Source organism: Oryzias latipes, chromosome 2, assembly GCF_002234675.1.
Source record: "Oryzias latipes chromosome 2, ASM223467v1".
NCBI classification, from domain to species: domain Eukaryota; kingdom Metazoa; phylum Chordata; class Actinopteri; order Beloniformes; family Adrianichthyidae; genus Oryzias; species Oryzias latipes.
Window position 1 is genome coordinate 13295540 of NC_019860.2, and position 18771 is coordinate 13314310.

General features: G+C 38.6%; 1 protein-coding gene across 2 annotated transcripts; it reads right to left on the minus strand.

The window, feature by feature from the left end:
- Nucleotides 1-554: 554 nt before the first annotated feature.
- LOC101163151 (collagen alpha-1(VIII) chain) lies at nt 555-16814 on the minus strand. 2 transcript variants are annotated; one of them, XM_023964823.1, is made up of 4 exons: nt 16732-16814; nt 8232-8376; nt 4213-4498; nt 555-4131 (listed from the first exon to the last, which is right to left on the minus strand). In XM_023964823.1, the coding sequence occupies exons 3-4, from the start codon at nt 4493-4495 to the stop codon at nt 2186-2188; spliced, it is 2229 nt and encodes a 742-aa protein (XP_023820591.1). In that variant the 5' UTR covers nt 4496-4498; nt 8232-8376; nt 16732-16814; the 3' UTR covers nt 555-2185. The 2 variants fall into 2 exon arrangements, with proteins under 2 accessions (XP_023820591.1, XP_023820594.1); XM_023964826.1 differs by lacking the exon at nt 8232-8376 and having other exon boundaries at nt 16732-16806.
- Between the last annotated feature and the right edge of the window lie 1957 nt (nt 16815-18771).

The following is an 18771-nucleotide window of genomic DNA, read 5'->3' on the forward strand; positions in this document are numbered from 1 at the left end:
CTCCCGTCCCCCTCTTCCCTGAGTGGTTTGTCCAACTACCCCCGTGTAAGGTATCTCGTCCCGCTCTTTTTGCTCAGCCAAAACTCAAGCTATCATGTCCGATGTCCTTTCCTTCTTCACTGAGTCCTTGTAATACGAGTTCTTGACTCATTAAATTTAACTTTTGTCATCCACAGCGAAAATGGATGCCGGTGTTATCTGATGTAGGTCATTGCGTAGTTGCGTAGTTTGATTTTAAAGTTTTTTTTTTAAAGACATGTTTACCATTTCTCTGGATTTTTGGAGCAGCATGAACGTGCCAATGAACTGGAAATAAAACTCCTGTGTAAACCTTGTAAACATTGTGGTTTAGAAGAACTGATATGAGACACAGACATGACAGAGACGCACCGTAGACCGACCAGTGGAAATTTCTGGTAAGAAAAAATTCTCATTTAAATTTTATGAAAATGAAATAAATGGGAGAAAAGTTAGCTAGTAAATACAGAAGCTCAAAGATTATTGCTAATAATGAAAGTCCTTTAACTTCAATTGAGAAAAATTACTAATAAGTATTGTAGGTCAGGAGGTTACTATTTTATTAAAATATATATCTTAAAAGAAATCACAATTCTCACATTTGGCACAAAAGTTGTTTGACAAAGTAACTGTAAAAAGGCCCGCCCTCCCCTAAAGAGAAAAGGAAAGTAACATTTTATGGAAGGATCACAAATTCATCTGAAAGTGCATGACACACAAAGGAAGCCTTTTTACATTAACACAAAAAAAATGTTTTCATTCATTGTTGAAAAATGTTGGTAAATTTCTGTTATCAGTAGTAAAAAAAATAAATTATTATACATGCCAAAAAAATGTTACAAAGACTGTATCCCTATTTTATGTAGAAATTAAAGTTCACTTTCCATAATGTGCTAAAAAAAAAAAACTACACTTAGTTTTCCCAGATGCTCAGTAACAGTTAAAGATACACATATCCAATAAAATGCATTGTTTATTAAGAAAGGAAATAAAAAAAACTGAGTAAATGCATGAAAACTGTATCTTAGCTGCAATCTAGCTTCATATTTAATTTGATATGCTTTTGTTTAGTATGTTCACTCAGGGCATGTGATGCTTGTTCTTAAGGTGTTTACACTGGACTGTCAATAGTGCATGTACCCGCAGTTGATGCGAGATGTCAAAGCAGTGCAAATCTTGCTTCAGGCTTTTTTATTCACAGCTCTAAGACTTGGTGGATTATAAATCCGGTCGGGCACAAACTGTAATTATTAATTTCCTCTTTATGATCAATTTTCAAGCGCTTGGCACTTTCGTGAATTAAAAGGATTGCCTTCTGTACCTCAGTACCATAGACTGTATATTAGCTGACAGCTTGACCCCTCCCCCTTGCGTTCCAAATAGGAAGTACCTGCTGGCTTCAAGAAGACAAAATCTCATAGACTTCTATTGAGAAATAAACAGTAATTAGTCAGTCATTCTATTTGTCAGCACATTTCTTGCTCTTATAGCTTGTTCTTAATATCTTTTTGATAATCCAATTTTTTTTCACACTGTTTATTTTCTTTATTGTAAATTATTGAAGTTATACATGCATGGTGCCCGCTGGCCCCTACATCAAAGGTTTGATCAACAGATTCAGTGCAAGGGGTGTGGATTTTGAAAAAGCATACTCCTGATTGGCGCCAGTAATTGCCCTAGAAACGTGACTCAAACCGTTTAACTGCCTTCAAATGGTGATGCCTGAAGTGCGTAAAATGGTGACTGAATTGGCGTCATTTCGCTGGAGGTAAGGCATTTTTTATGGATGACGTCACTCTTGCTTTGTCCATTATTTAGAGTCAATGAGAAATACCAATTCTGTTGGTCAAAGTTCAACCTGATTAAACTTTCAGCTCATGAACGCTAGCAATTTGAATGCATATACATGGACTTTTTGAACGCCGATTGCAGAGGGCGGTATAAACGTAGCTCAACAGAAAAACACATTTTTATATGAAGATCTTTGCTTTCCCTCCTTATCACAGATGGAATGAATGAATGAAGTGTTGACTAAGTTACATTTCTATAATCATTCAACTACCAGTATTTACAAACTGACTAATGTGGCTAATGTCAAACCTCAAAAATGAAATTCTTTTCTCCCCTTTGTCCCCAGGGAGTCCGTAGTCTATCCAAACACAAGTCATTACATGAGGTACAATAAGTATCCAGAAAATATGGAGTGGACATATTGACCTGCATATAGTCCAGATGCCTGATCCGATGGGAGCTGTAAATGCACAGTGTCTCCTTTCCGTAACGGAAGTACAGCGCTTCCCGAAGCCTGATCCAGCAAGCCCTTTTTGTACTCGTCGTAAGTGTACATCACAGGCTCATTGTTCTTCATGAGTGCCACCCAAACGTTACTTCCTTTGCAGTGGACATGGTAAGCAAAATAATAGATCCCTGGTATGGTACAGGTGAAAACTCCATTTTGGGGGTTGTAGTCCTGGTTGCCGTTGTGCAGGAGCTTGTCAAAGATGATGGGAGAACCAACGGGGGGAAATGGATTTGTGAGCTTTGCTGTAAATGCAGGCATGTTCAGACTACTTTCACTTATACTGCCACTTTTGGAGGGTTTGTAAGTTTGGCCATTGAAAGGGCCACTGTGAGGGAGGATCTGTACAAGGTCAGGAGATGAAGCAGGTAGTCCTGGAGGACCAGGGGGCCCAGGTTGTCCTGGTCGCCCTGGAAGTCCAGGAGGACCGTTAGGACCTGTGTTTCCTTGAGGACCAATTTGACCAGGAGGACCTGGGTATCCCTTGGCAGGATAACCTGGATTACCAGGTGGGCCTATGTCACCTTTTTGTCCTGGAAGCCCAGGGGGTCCAATAGGTCCCCCTGGACCTGCGTGCCCTGGAATACCCTGTGGCCCTTGATGGCCTTTGTCTCCAGCTGCTCCCACTTCTCCTCTTGGTCCTGGCAATCCTGGAGCACCATGTACACCGGGTAAACCCCTAGTACCAGCTTCTCCTTTAGGGCCAATGGGTCCTTGCAAACCTCTTGGTCCTGGTTGCCCAGAGTCCCCTGACCTACCAAGCTGTCCCGGAAAACCTGGAGGTCCTATTTGACCCTTCATCCCCGGATTTCCTCTTGGGCCCATAGAGCCATCCTCTCCCTTTAGTCCCGAAAGACCAAAACCCCCAGGAGGCCCAATCAGACCAGGTGCTCCAGGCATTCCATTGTTCCCATCAGGACCAATAACCCCTGGAGGACCTACATGACCTTTGTCACCTTTGAGGCCAGGTGTTCCTGGGAGACCGGCATGCCCCTTATAACCCTTTGGTCCTGGATATCCTGGTTTACCATAACCTTGCAAACCTGGAGGCCCTATCAAACCAGGAGGACCTTGGTCCCCTTTTCCTCCTGGAAGCCCTGGTTGCCCTCTGAAACCATCTTTCCCAGGTTTTCCGAAGCCTTGAATACCTGGCTGTCCAGGTTGACCTCTTTCACCAGGGGACCCTGATGGGCCTTGTTCTCCTGGAGTACCAGGTTTTCCTGGTATCCCCGGTTGCCCAGGTAGACCATTAGGGCCAGGGCTGCCAATTCCAGGAAGGCCAGCTTGTCCAGGTGGACCTGGGGGACCACTAGGTCCTTTCAAACCTGGAAAACCAGGTAACCCAATTCCTTTTTCTCCCTTTGGACCAGGAGAACCAGGTAACCCAGGCATCCCTTTTTGACCAGGCTCACCTGGTACACCTGAGAGTCCTGGTAGCCCTTGACTCCCTGGCTTTGAAATCCCTGGTAGTCCTGTAGGTCCAGGAAGCCCAGGTGGCCCAGGAATTCCAATTTGCCCTTCACCACCACTTGGACCAAGGTCCCCTTTTGGTCCTGGTAATCCAGGTCCTCCAGGTTTTCCTGGCAACCCTGGTATACCGGGTTTTCCAACCCCTCTGTAGCCTTGGGGACCAGGAGGCCCTGGCTTTCCCGGTGAACCTGGTATTGCCTGCCCCGGTAACCCAGGAGGCCCCTGTGGTCCTGGTGGCCCTGGTAGTCCAGGGGGACCCTGAATTCCTGCTGGGCCCAGTGGTATACCTTCTCCTCCAGGGAGGGGTGGACGTGGACCTTTAGACCCTCTGAGGAAAGTTTGTCCTGTAAACAAGAGAAAGCATAAATGCGATATCAAAAAAAAAAACAAAAAAACATTAAAGCTTATTCTAGTATTGACCTCACCTTTACCATCAGCCAGGGGTCTATGTTTACTCATTTGCAAAGGCAGGTGAGGGAACTCTTTTCCAAACTGAGGCAGTAAGGGAACATCTTTACTGTAAGGTGAGCCTGGCATCTCGTTCCCCAGAAACTGTGGTTGGGGAAACCCGTCATCATTGTACTGTGGTATGGGCTGCTGAGGTGGCTGTTTCTGTCCATAATAAACTCCACCATGCACCAGGTTTAAGAAGCAGAGCTGGAACACTGAGATGAGTTGACAGGAATAACCCTGGAGTACAGCAACCATTTTCTGCAGAGAAAAAGAAAAAGATTAGAATGGACTTAACATGCGCAATTGTTTGTGAGAAATATATGGCCCTACTTTAGGAGGAATCTTCCCATAAAATGCACATAAACATAGAAAACATGTTCAGATCTGACTCTAATCTTTTCTAATGTTTTAAACATGTTTAATCTGCCAAGCACACTGTATGAAAACAAACATGGGTACATACAATTATTTTCAGCTGTGGTTTAACAGTGAGACTGGATAAAGCTGCAACACAAACCATAACTTGCTTACATTTGTTGTGCATCTCTTTTGTAAAGCCATCCAAATGTAATCAATGAAAATAGAATTTTATCATCTAATATGGGAAGTACAGTGTTCACTTGTTTATTGCGTGGGGTTCGTTCTAAAAATAACCCATAATAGATTAAATCTGCGCGTAGGATTAAAGATGTTTTCAGGATGTAAAACCCTTCACTACACACTTGATGCCTTTTCTAAGACCTGCATGAAATTTTTTTACATTGTTTAAACTCTCAATGTTCAAATCTTTGTTGTGGCAAGCTGCCCATGGACACAGCATGCAGCAAGATTTACTGGCAACCACTCCAACCAATCAGGATGTAGAATGGAAAACAAGCAGTATGCAAAATCACATTAAAAAATCTGCAAAACAGCGAGACAACGAAAGGTGAACCGCGATATAGAGAGGAAACACTGTATATCAACCTAACCAAAATGTCCAAGCTCTGCTTTTTGTTGAGTTTTGCAACAGATGATATTTTTTGCCATCGGAAGACAAGTATAGCTAGAAGTATAACTTTTACAAATCAATATTAATAACTATCTATTCAAAGTGGCACATTTACTAACCTTTGTTTGTTTGTACTTTTTAGAAAGTTCATTTAGAAAACCTTGCATACATTTATGGCCAAGGCTGCTTCCTTTTTAGAATGTTTAAAGTTCGTTTTCCTGTTTTAAGGAAATTTGATGTTCTTTTTATGAAATGTAGTTTTTAATTAAAAACTTTCAAAGTAAGTCTAGGATTTTACTGGTTCCTCTAAGAATTGCCACCTTACAGTGGAGATGGTGTGTTGGCAAAGGGTTATGACAACTATAGTGATCATAGAGGCTATTCTGTCTGCCCCACCCAGCCAGAAACAGAGTTGGTGAGCATCTGATGACCGGGCCTCTTCCCAAAGGATCTGGCCAGGCTAAATGATTCCTTTATGGCCCACAGGAAGTGTTAATACAAAATGATTGAGATACTCTGTCACATTTGAACGTTTATCAGAAGAGTTATTGAAACAGGAAGTCCGACTCTGTGAAGATCTTTCTAACTTTACCAAGTCCTCTAAGTCCTGGATTCTGATTGGTTGACTCCGCCTCCTCTTACCCTCCTTCCCCCCCTAGTTCCATTTTCGGACACAGATCAGTTTTGACACAAGTTTCACGCAAGGAATGTGTCAGAATTCAGAGCGCGGTTGTGATTTGCGCCAGCAGATTCGACACACACAGACGCACATTTGAGCAGTTATAATCACAGATTTGAAGTTGTAACTCTAAATGAACACATGCAAATGGAAATTTGTCAGTTCACAGCAGAAGATTTTTACACACAGATGCAGATTTTTTTTGCACGAGTATTCACATTCTGTATTACAAGTTCTCAAATCAAATCTACAAGTGCGTACTTTTTGGAGCATTTTTACCTTCATACTGCCCCTCCCAACTCCTGACACTCACAACAGTTTTCTGCTTCTCTCCTCTTCCGAGTTACACACACGGAGCCTGCTGTCTGAACGGTCCTCGCTGTCTTCGCCTCGCACGGGATTCCCCCCCTCCCCTCGCCTGTGACGTCACGCTGCCTCACAAGCTCAGTCGGAAATAACAGCATCCTTCCTTTGGAGTCTGGAAGCTTTTTGGATTTATGGATCTCTCCCAATAAACTTGATTGACAAACTGTGCGTGCCTTACCTCATTAACTCATAACAATATAATCCAATAAAAACAATTATTAATTATTTAAGAAATAATTGAAAATTGTTTAGCTTTAAAAAATATGTTCTTTTTCCAATCATAAACAAAGCTTACAGAAGGTCAAGCATTTTGCCAAAATAGTGCTCAGTATTAAAAAACTGTGCATTAAATACAAAGGTCTTGGGATTTTGGGGAATGTCATAACCCTTATTTTTTAGAATTGCTATAATTATTCTTATTTTTTTATTGTTTTTGTTCTTCTTCTTATTGTTTAGCCTGAGAGCCTATAAGGAGGGTAAAAGAGTCTCCGGTTGCAATCCCCTGTGCCCCGCACAAATTTTTGAGAGAAGAGGAGACTCTCTTTTCCACTCTGGAGTTCTGGATGTGTTATTTTCTCTTTAGATTTTGAAACTGAGATGATTTAACAGGAGTAAATTTGACTTTCATGAGGCTTTGAGAGCTATACCATTCCTCCAAAATGCACACATCAGATAACTGAGCAAAATGACGGAGAAATGTCTGATCTATTGTCAGAGTAGTTTATTAGAACTCATCAATTTAATACATTTAAACTCATTTTTTTCTTATGTCTTGATATCTACTGTATCAGGATCTTACTTGACACAGGACGTATTTTATTTTAAAATGAACTTGTATGTGCTGTCAAAAGTAATTCTATCCATCCATCACACATCCATCCATCCATCCATCCATCACTCAATAGTTGTAACTATTTATAAGCTACTTTTTATGAATGAATGGCTTAATGGCTACAAACATATTATTAGAATGAATCTTTCTAAAAGGTAAAGTGGGAATTTGCGGCTCTCCCTGCATTTTGGTCTGTATAAAAATGGACCAAATGGCTCTCTTAGTGGGAAATGTTACCGACCCCTGCCCTGAGATAAAAATGATCCTTTGACCTTGGTTGAAGAGTGGGGTGAAGCTCTAAATGAACACTGGCCTGTAATGACCCCCTCCGTGGAGGAGAAGGAGGTGGCTGGACTCAGAAAGGTCTTCAGCTACCACATCTAGGAGAGCTTCAGCCAGGTACTGGGGTAGGCTGGAGACACTGAGTTTAAGTGGATCATGTTTTCTACCTTCATTGCTTGAAGCTGTGGCCATGAGAGGGGGATGTTGACGGGCAGCATTTACAGTATTGTTGAAAACCAAAGCTCTCAATTTACTGGTAAATCCATGTGGCCAAGCGCTCCCTTTTAGATGGGATGACAATGTCAGAAGAGAGCCACTGTTCCTCCCCATTGAGAGCAAGTAAAGGTGGCTAATGGATCACTTCTAAATGCCCCCAATGGACGGCGGGAGGTTCTCCTTTGCAGAACTCAAGGGCGTTTCTTTGGAGAGGAAGGGCTGGGAATCTCAGCTTAGATTGGTGCTCCCTGTGACCCCTGCTCAAGATAAGTTTAATTAAGTTTAATTAAAATAAGAGTCAAAACACCTTAAATTATTCTCCAAATGACCCTCGTCAAAAAAGGAGGGCAACATCTAACTTAAAAGCTCCATCCGATTGGTCAACAACACGAAGGGCTCCATCTGATTGGTCAAATGGATAAAGGGATTTATTCAATTTTTAAGATTGTTTTTAAGATTGTTTTAGCACGTTTTAGGTTTACCATTTCTTAAGATTTTTGCCAACTTTTGCGAAATAGATATTGCACAGCTTGAAATCGCGATAACGATAAATTTGCGATTAATTGTGCAGGTCTACACCAAACATAGAAATCCAGACTTTAAAGAAAGCACAAACACTGTTTACCTTCAAAATATCTCAACCTGTTTCACTCCTGTACCTCCCTTGTCTCCTTTCACTGTTCATTCAGTCTTATGTTGCTTCTCTGGGTGTTTTCTTATGCATTTATGGGACAGTGGTCATGAAATCCAGGCTGCAGTCTTGTTGGGCCCTGCAAGAATGGAAAATCATCTCAATTGAAGACCATTTTTGAAGGATTTGGGCTTTGCAGTCAGATGTAAATGCTAATTTCTTTCACACTAGTAAGAGTAACAAAAAAAACTTGATATAGATTAAAGCTGAAAAAAGTAAACATCGTATAGATAAATCCTGAAATGTCCCTTCTTTATACTGTAAGCCTTGTGCAATCCTATGACCCCACCCTTACATTGACGTGTTCTCCCTACCATGACAAAGGTGGATAAAGGTGGAGAGGATTTCATGTAATCATGGACACCAGTGAAAATCACAAATCATTGAAGAAAAAAGGTTCAGAGCACTGTCTAGTGGGTCTAGATGACCCAACTCCCAATGTTAAAGTGCCTAGGATAGCACAAGGGTTAAGGTAAATTCAGCACCACAGACAGAGACAAAAACAATAAATGTAACTGACTATGACTAAGTGACTATTAAACAGGATGAATTTCTGACAAAAGAAGCGTTATTTATTTTTTTGGCTAATATGTTATAGGATTTAGATCCAAAAAGTCAAATTTAAAAACTCAAAAAATTAAAGCATTTAGACACAAAAGTTGGTTGAAAAACCCTTTAAGAATGAGAATACATTAATTCATTTCACAAAAGTGTAACAAAAATTGTAAGACTAATTTTCACAATAACTTCTTCGATTAGATTGTAAAAAAATAAAATAATAATAATAATAAATAAAAGGTGTCCACATAGAGAATATGTTTGTTAAATATATAATTAAAATAGATTAAATTAACTCAATTTTGTTATTAGTTTATTTTCCAGACGAAGCAATAAGACAGCAATTTGAGTGTCTGGACCACAGACCTAGTAGAGCGATAATTACTAAATTATAAGGACATTACACTTTGATATTTGATTGCTCTGTATAGGAAATAAAGTGACTTCCTGAACCATCTTGTTGTGGTTTGTTTATATTTTCCATCCCACAGGCATTTGTTAAATTCTTACATATTTCCTTTGGAAATTCCCACATGTAATTTGCTTTGATTCCTTTTCCCAGCTCTAACATACGCTTGCAATAGCATGCAGATATGACTGATATCCATCGAGTTTCTCTATAAGTAAACTCAGTACAATTCAGACGTTTCACCATGAGCACAAAATGTCTCCAAATCACATCTGTAAATACGTAAAACATGTAAAACATGTAAAACATGATCTGTTTTTTTTAAACTGGTTTCTTTACTAAAACTCATCTGGGAGCAGGAACTTCAGTTAAATTTAAATATCTCTAATTTGTTTTCCCCTCAGTTCATAAACACTAGTTATAAAAAAAGTATTTCCACTTGAATTGTGCTAAGGGAAGTTTTTTTGAATTAGTCTTTTACTGCGTAACTACGACGACGGAGTGTTAGGGCTACCATAAAGAAAATAAATAAACATATAATATAAAATCATAAAATAATTTGAACGTCAACATTTTACATGAATAAAATCATGCATTTGTTATTTGAAGTTTGTATTTTTTTCAAAGACAAAATCATGCTTTTTCAATAATGACATTGTATTTTCAGCAAAAATTAAAGTTACATTTACTAAAAAAGTAAAATAGATTCAGCAAGAGTCTTGAGCAGTTAGATGTCCATCCAATTTTTATGAATTGTCTGCAACATAAATTAAACATTTTAAGCATGTAACATTTTACCTTTGAAAAGTATGACTTTATTACAGTAAAATTTTGACCAAAACAAGATGTTCTTCTGTTTTTCTTGGAATAAAGTTAACTTTTTGACTAAAAAAACAGTTTCTTTTCACTCATAGGAAGTAAAAACAAAGTAACTTTCAGCTTTCACATTATTATGTTACCTTTTTTTTGCAGTTATTCTTACTGGTTAATGCAGGCAAAAAGCTGACACTGCTGTGAGTCAGCTGTTAGAAATGATTTTAGTAGAAAATATACAAAATAGAGTGTTAAAAAAGTACAGTTTCTCTTATAGTAATAATAACAATAAGGTCATCTTTATTCAACTCAACACTCAAAACAAGATATTTTTCTTTTCATCCAAGTTTGCTTTTGTGTTTGTGAAAATGGGTGGAGTTTATAGCATAAATGGTGATTCGAAAAAACTGCAATTGCTTTTATTTCCTCTTTTTACGTCAAACCTGTTCAGGGGTTGACCTCTGGGGTGGGCTGCTTGTTTCAATGAAGCTCTCTGCCAGGACTTATAACCACAGCTGGCTGCACTTGGTGATAAGCCATCCATCTTTTATCACATCCAGTCTGGCTTTGGAAACAATCAAATTTCCATCTCTCCTCTGTTTTCTTCTCCTGACTGATTCCAGATGGCTTTAATAAACAAAATCCAAAGAGCAGAGGCACGTTGTTGCTCAAAAGCACTGTTTCCAGGTGAAATTGCTTGCAATGATGATGTTTTTTTTTTGTTTTTCGTGGATTATTGTAAGTATATTTTTTAGATTAAGACAAAAAGCTATAATAACTGGAAATGCACAAAAGACCAGATGTCATTAAAATTTTATTTATTTACTTTTTAGGGGCGGGTTTTCTTTTTCTTTTTTCTTTGGCATTTAATTATTTCTTTCTAATTCTAAAACACACATAACCACAAAAACTCCCACTCACTTGATGCATATGTTGATGCTTATTTTTCAGCTTTCTCATTCATACATATATATACATATATATATATATATATATATATATGTATATATACACATATATACATATATATACATATACATACATATATGAGAGTATGGGGCCCAGGTCTCCTCAGCCCAGGGGTCCCATCCCCCGAGTATTAATATATATGTATTAATTTTTCATTTTTATAATAAATGGTCAAATTACATAAGCAAAGGATGCCAAAAGATGGGATAATTTTACTTTCTTTACGTCTGCAGGAAAATTAAAATAAATTTAATTAGAATCTACATTTTTTTTTATTATGACTTTCTTCTTTTACTAAGCTTAAAGTACTTTAGAGTCTCATTTCCTTAATTTTTCAATTATATCATCACATTTCTCACCATTATATTTTCCTCAAACACTTTTCTTTTTTGGTTTTAACTTTTTTTTTGTTTGAACGATGGAAAGTGAAAATGGAGATAAAACATGTAACCCTTAAATATTAAGCTACTTTTTTATCATAGTTTCTCTAAAAAAAAACTATAGGGTGCTTCAAAAGACCCATTTGAAACTTCGTGTGTCATGTTTTGTTTGCCCTAAATCACAAAAGAGGAAAAAGTACTCAAAAGAGTTTCACTTTCTACTTTAAAACTTTGTGCATAAATTGTATCTTCCTTGTCTAATTGACACTTTCTCAAACACACTTTAATTAACTTCTTTGTCCAACTCACTCGAGTGTTTCCTCTCCCACAGTTCTGGGGGCCACAATTCACAGAATTTCTGGACCAGACTTGTATCTCCGGCAAAGATCGCACAGCAAAGAGAATTATTTTTCTACTTGCCTTTTGAGTTCTGTCAAAACAAAATATCCCATTTCACTGAATAAGAGTTAATAGCAGCTTAGAACTCCCTCCTTTGCATACTTCTAAGGAAAATTACACCGCTTATTTTCCAGGACAGGTTCTAATATCTTGCACAGCAGGAAGGAAACACTTTTGAAGCTTCTCACTTTTTCCTAGCTTTTAGTCGGAGCATCAGATTAATCCAAGTCTCAACCCTAATTTCATCTACTGCTCAAACCACAGGCTCCACTGGAGGAAATGCACGGTTTGCGGCTGCATAAATATATATAATTTTTATGAAGTGCAGGTATGAAAGCTTTCTCAGTGCAAAAGACCAATAGATGTTGCTTTTTTTCTACTCATCCATTTTTTCATCCTTAGTTTCAGATGATTTCATTAAATATGAGCTCGTCAAATATACTAATACTAATATACAATACGAGTACTTGAAATTGTCATTTCTGTGTCATCATATAAAAGAATATGATGCGGTTGCTCATATTAGAGGATTTAAACACATTGTTTTTAATGATAAATTCTATCTGTTCTATCCCAAAAAGGATAGAAATTCAATTCTAGAAAGGATGGTTTGTTTAACTAAACCACTTAAAATTATAAAATGACAAAATTCTCCTCTTTACTAACTAATGCAGCAGCATCAACTAAATAAAACTAAACAAGGAGCACTAAATCAAGAGGACAGAGGTGAATAAAAAAAAATGGATTAACCTATAAAAACACAAGTTTGTCTATTGAAAGATTTAAAATGTTTCAACATTTACCTGTGCCTGTATACTGTTTTATAAATTTCTACAAAACTTGAACAATTAATATGGTTTACAACAAAATTCCTACAAAAGGTAACTCTAAGGTTTTTGTCCAAAAAGTGCTGATCCACAGCCAGATTCATCCACAGTTCATTACAATAAACACAAAACAACTTCAAAACACCATGATATATTCCTGTGATGTGATTTTTATTCTAATAACTGCATTTTTTCCCCTTTTTGAACCATTATATCTACAGAAACATGAATAAATGAATGCATGAGCAACACCTTCAACTTTTTAATTTATATCCATTCTCTGTCCTAAAGGACGTAAAACTGAAACTTCAAACAAGATGTCCATTCAAAAAACTGGAATACAAACCTAAACTCAATGTTCCCTTTTAGTTTTTACCCAATTTCTAAGTCCTATTAAAACTACAAACCTTAAAGTTGTGTTTAAAACAATATTTTAACTTTAAAAAATGCAGATTTCCTTTGTTTTAGTCTGGAGACCAGAGACCTGAGAAAAAGGAGCGTGTTTATTCCAAAGAAGCAATTTAAAAAACAAAACTGAATTTCAATAAATAATTAATTATGTTAATATTCTCATTTTAGGAATACAATTTATGGAACTCCAGACACGACATTCAAGTAATATTAATACATTTTTCCCTCAAATGAATCATTTGTGACCACGAATTAAGGTCTTGCACACAGAAGTTAGTATTTCATGGCCACATATTGACAATATCTTAGCATTGTGTGTGCACAAATGAGTGTTTTAGCATCTTCTTTTTTGTTTTTTAATTTTTTTTTATCTTGTCCTTTCCAACAGCTGGGCAGACAGATGAGAGCTGAAGGCCTCTTGTGTTGGACATATTTTCCTTTAACAACAGGGGTTAAGAATCCTCTGACAAACCAGAGGTATGACTGAAAGGAGGGAAGAAGAGAGAGGGATGTTAGAGAGGGGGGGATAGGAGGGTGATTATAGAAGGGGGGTGGGGGGTAAAATTATGAAGGAGCATAAAGCACGAAGTTTCTGGATGGTTATACTCATTACAGTCAGGTTCAGATGTACTACAGGTCTATAAGGGCGGGGCCTGTCCTCACACACACTCAAATGTTACAAACATACCTGTTGGCTCCAAAAATGTTGACATGTTGACATGTACACAATACAAATACTGTTCACACACGCATACTAATGCTTATATTGTAAAGGTGAGCTAACACCTGTGCTCAAATGAGTGTTTATGTTCTTCTTAAATGGATGGTGGAATGCAAAAAGAAGGAGGGAGAGTGCCCAGCCATCCCCACACCAAGACCCCCGCCACAGCAGCAGCGGCACCCAGGACCCCCCAACATCCGCACGGTAGCAGATAGTGATAGAGATAGAGAACAACCGCCCTCCAGGCAATCACATCAGCCACCCAGGCCAGGGCCGGCAGGAACGCCACAGGGGCCCCCAAAGCCAGAGAGCAGAGTAAAAGCTCCAGCCCAACCAGAAGAGCAGCCCAGAGTTCTGGGCATCCACCCACCTCAACCTCAGGCACGAGTCGGCCAGGAGGAGGACACCCAGGAGAAGTGGGGGTCCACGACAAGTGTTGTAAACATGGCCCGACCAGGCTCAGCCACAGTTGGAAGGTAGGGGACAGATGACCGAGGTCCCACATTCCTCGTGAAATGCATGTGTGTGTGTTTGTGAGAGTTTGTGTGTGCATTTATGTGTGTTTGTGTTGGAGTGTATATTTTGAGGGGTAAAGGGTGTGTGTACTAAGGGGCACTAGGCACTGAGAAGACATCTCCTGATTACTCACAGTAATGTCCAAACACCCTCCCCACCAAGGAGGCCTAAATGTCTAAGGTGCAGTTAAAATTGGTGGGTAGGGCGCTGAAAGGACATCTGCTGCTTGCTGGCAGTGATGTCCAAGCACCCCCCTACCAAGGGTCCTACATGTCTAAGGTGCAATTAAAACCGAGAGGGAGGGGGCCTGTTTCCTGTTTCGGCAACCATGGCGACCACTTCCAAGTAGCTCCTTCGCCCAAGAGGCACCGCAGGTTGACCCCCCATCACCCTGATTGAGGAAGAGGATAAGTCGGGGACAGCTGGTAGACTGTCCCCCGGTGGTAAACCAGGCCCCCCCCCCCAATATAGGGCCCAGGTCTCCTCAGCCCAGATGTCCCATCCCCCCGAGTATTTAAGTATCTAATTTGTGTGCACAAAATGCTAAATTGTGTCCCAACTTGCTTGTGCTAGCTTGTGCACAAAAAATACTAATTAGTGTGCAAAAAATACTACTTTGTGTGCACAAAGTACTACTTTGTGTGCACAGAATACTACTTTGTGTGCACAGAATACAAATTTGCACAAAATGCTAATCAGTGTTCACGAAAATTGAACTGATAAGTAAGGCTAGCTGGGTAGCTTTTAGGGCCTCAAAAGACTTGTACTGTGACTGCTGATGACAGTTTGTAGAAATTATTGTGCTGCAGTAACACTGAAATATCCTACCTAGAAAAAAAAAATGATCCTCCTGTCCAGATGTTTTTGCAGAGCAGTATTTACGAGGGATAATAAGAACTACCACTCTGTGCTCAGGAGTTTAAAAAAATCTTTTGGACTGAAACTTAGAGAGCTGTAATTCCAGATCTGTGTTCAGAAACTAAGCTGCATAACTTTCTGATAAAACATTTAATAACGACAACACATTTCAAGCTGCACAGTAGCTCCAGGATCACTTTAAATCCCAGAAGCTGCTGGATCAGGAGAGGAAATTCCCCTGATCCGACTAGAAACTTTGGTCTCGGCTCATTAAAAAAAAAAAAAAAAAAAAAATTTAAATCGCTTTTGAAAATAGAGTTCCTAAAATATCTTTAATCAAGTAATTGGTAGCAAGTTGCAATTTACCTGAAAATGCCAAACATATTTCAACCAAATAAAAAAAGGAGAAAAATAACCTTTTAAATTGACATAACAAAGTCAAAGTTTGCAGCTATTTCCTTAAAGGACATGTATAAGCAAAAAGAAGTGTTGAGTAACTTGGAACCTGAAAAGTTGAGGTTCGTCCAGGGTTAGTCTGGCTTCACATGAGAGAATTTAATCCTATTGGATCCCTGGACGCAGACTCAAAAATGGCGCCAAAGAAAAAAATTATGTGTAAAAAAACCCCAAAAAAACCCAAAACAGCTCATTATCTCTGAATCCTGAATCCTGAATGGACAAATTCCATCAACATTTTGTGAATACCAGTGGTCCTTTAAAAAATCTGAGTCGGAATGTTGGAATGGTTTTTAAAAAATGCATTTATGACTATACTTTTTGCTCCAAAAGAAAAAAAAAATAAGTGTTTTATCAAAATATAAGTCAAAAGTGCAGATTATATTTTTTTTAAATCTCCAGCCTCTTGCTAAAATAGTTTGATGTTGTTCTTTTTTTTTTTCCTCTGTTGTGCTCTTGATGCTGCCACAACCACGTTCCTGTGAAGAAAAGTGGTTAAGGTGGGGGGGCTAACAAATCTAGCAGGACGTGTGTTTTTTGTAGCCTAAAAGCTGATTCTAAATTCAAGCTTTAACCAAAAAGCCATGCCCTGCCTGCATTTCTGCTCTCCTCTGTTTAATCTGGAACATTTAAACCCAAAAACCTTGAAACACAAAACTCTTTAGCCACAAACCATGTCAACATACACATATTTTGAGCTACACTGACAGACGTGCAAGAGAAAAATAGAAAAAACCTTAAAAGTCCGGGCGTTCCATTAACTGGTGCTAAATCCTGTCAGGTTGCTGCACAGTGCATTTATTTTAAATGGCTTAGGCCAGAGTTATTCTTCCCAGGTGTACGTTCTGGATTTCCTTTTCTCCCTCTTTCTTTCTTTTTTGCTGTGTGAACTGTCAGATACCGTCTTTAGAGACTTCTGTCAGCAGCCTCTTCACAGTAAAATCGAATGAAACCGCACAGTTTCCATGTGTTACCACACAAAGATTCTGTTGCCCTGTGACCAATGCATGAATTAATCGCGAATTGTAACTGAAAGTATTCAAATGAAGGCAAAACGGAAGCTGTCCAAGTCTAAACATCACCCAATCCTGCTGTTCAAGCGGTGACAAACACCTACCTCTGTTGCAGGGTGAGGTATCACTGAGGGACAGAGGCTGAACGGCAGCTCTGGTGGAGTTCTGGCTTTTGGTGGGTGGAGCTGAACAAAACGGAGAGAGGAGACACATTAGGAGATGGAAGAAAATCGGGAGGTGGGAGGAAAGGATCTGCACGGGGAAACAAACCACCTCTGGAACTTTGCAGCATCGAGCAGACGAGAAAAGTGAAGGGGAAAGAGGAGACCTAACCATCTGCGCAACTATATATCACGAGGAGGAAGATTCTCGTTTGACTTGGACCTCTCTGTGCATTCTTTGCACGCAGAATGATTTAAGGGGAAGGGTCTTGTTTTGGTTAGCCGGCACTTGCTGAGGTCAAACTGGAAATGAGAGGGGAGGTTTTTGTGGCAACTACAGTGCATTCACAGTAGTTGATAAAACCATTTCACCGCAGAGTCCATTCAGAAGGTTTTTTTTTTTTAAATAACTGATTGCATTTCCATTTCCCTTGGAAATGAACTGCATGAATAAGATCTTCCTGTTTTTACAACTTTGTCACTCGGCATAAAAACACGTTTTATACTCTGTAAACTAAAGATTTTAAGTCCAAACTGGTGATCTTGTAGTTTAAGGGTCACAGATCTTTAAAAATAATAAAGTGCTTAGGATAGCACAAGGGTTTTAGACCCTTTAACAGGATGTTAATTGAATGTAATGGACAAATATTGCACCATTTTTGCGTAACGCAAACCAATTTTCTTTTTTAATTTTGCAGCATTATTGAGCAATGGCTCCAAAAGCTGAGCAAAAAAATAAAAAATGTTAGAAACATTCAATAAATCAATGGAAATGTGACCTAAAAAAATCTAAGATGGGAATGTAAAGGTTAAATCAAGTTAAAAAAAAACTTGATCCACAATTAAATATAATGAGGGATCCAATTAATAATCAAAGTAATAGAGGTGTGATAATTACAAGCCTTCACCAGCTAAACCATTGAGAATAAACTGGAGAAAAAGTGAAAACTTAATTTTGTAGCATGAAATACTGGAGCAAAATTCAAATGTTGATCTTTATTTACAATCTTTTCTGACATTCTGTCGGGGCGACAGCTCTTGTGTGGCTCGGTTAAAGAACAGGAAGTAGTTCTGAAATACACGTACTGACAGTTTGTTTCAAGAATTCAAACTTCGTTTACGTACAACTCGAATACAGTTGCATTTTTTAAGTCAGAAGTTACACCCTTTATTTAAATTTTAACTTCTTTTTCTCAATCAGTTAAAAAAGCTTTTTTGCAGCCAAAATCAAGATCCAGGTGAGTGTGTTTTGATTATTTGTTTTGCTTTCTTCCCACCAAAAACTTAATTTCTCAAAAAATAGAAAACACTGCTAAAATGTAGTCTGTATTTTGCCAACAGTTTACAAAACACAAGTTAAACCTGAAGCACTTTGTACAAAAGTTTTATTAATCAACTAAAGACTAAATAAAATTCATTAGAACTGAGAGAAAAACTGGCTCACATTTTTCTTTTTTTTATAAATAATATTTGTCAAAAGTGCAACCTAGTGCAGTCAGACGGGGCAAAAATTGAAGACCATGGTGACTTTGTTTGCTAGTTTGATGATGATATTTTATTTTGGACATATATTTTAAAAAGGAAAGATAGATCAATATGACAAAAACACAAGAAATACCTCAATGACTAAAAAGTCACCTTAGCTTCAGCACAGTTTTACGTCTCATTTTTCTGTTCGACCGTCTGTCCAGAGCAGCCTGCACTTTCTTCTCACCCTAAAAAAAGCAAGGATTCCAAAGATGGGGACATGTGCTGGAGTTTTCTGCTTAATGTTGCGGGTCAGCACAATACTTCCTGTTCTTTTGACTGTTTACACATATCCAACCAAATCCGGCGCTCAGCCTTTGTTATTCCAACTGAATCTTGTAAACAGAAACTTCTTGGTGAAGGGAAACAATTACAACATGAAGGAGGTCGCTTCAAAGCTGCACCGATTCTTGGCAGGTTTGGAGAAGCGATTCGGTAAAGCCTCGTACAAAATCT

Coding starts and splice junctions, on each gene's coding strand:
- LOC101163151 (XM_023964823.1), bottom strand. CDS start 4,495: ATGGTTGCTGTACTCCAGGGTTATTCCTGTCAACTCATCTCAGTGTTC. Junction 4,132..4,212: donor ACCCCTGGCTGATGGTAAAG/GTGAGGTCAATA, acceptor TCTTGTTTACAG/GACAAACTTTCCTCAGAGGG.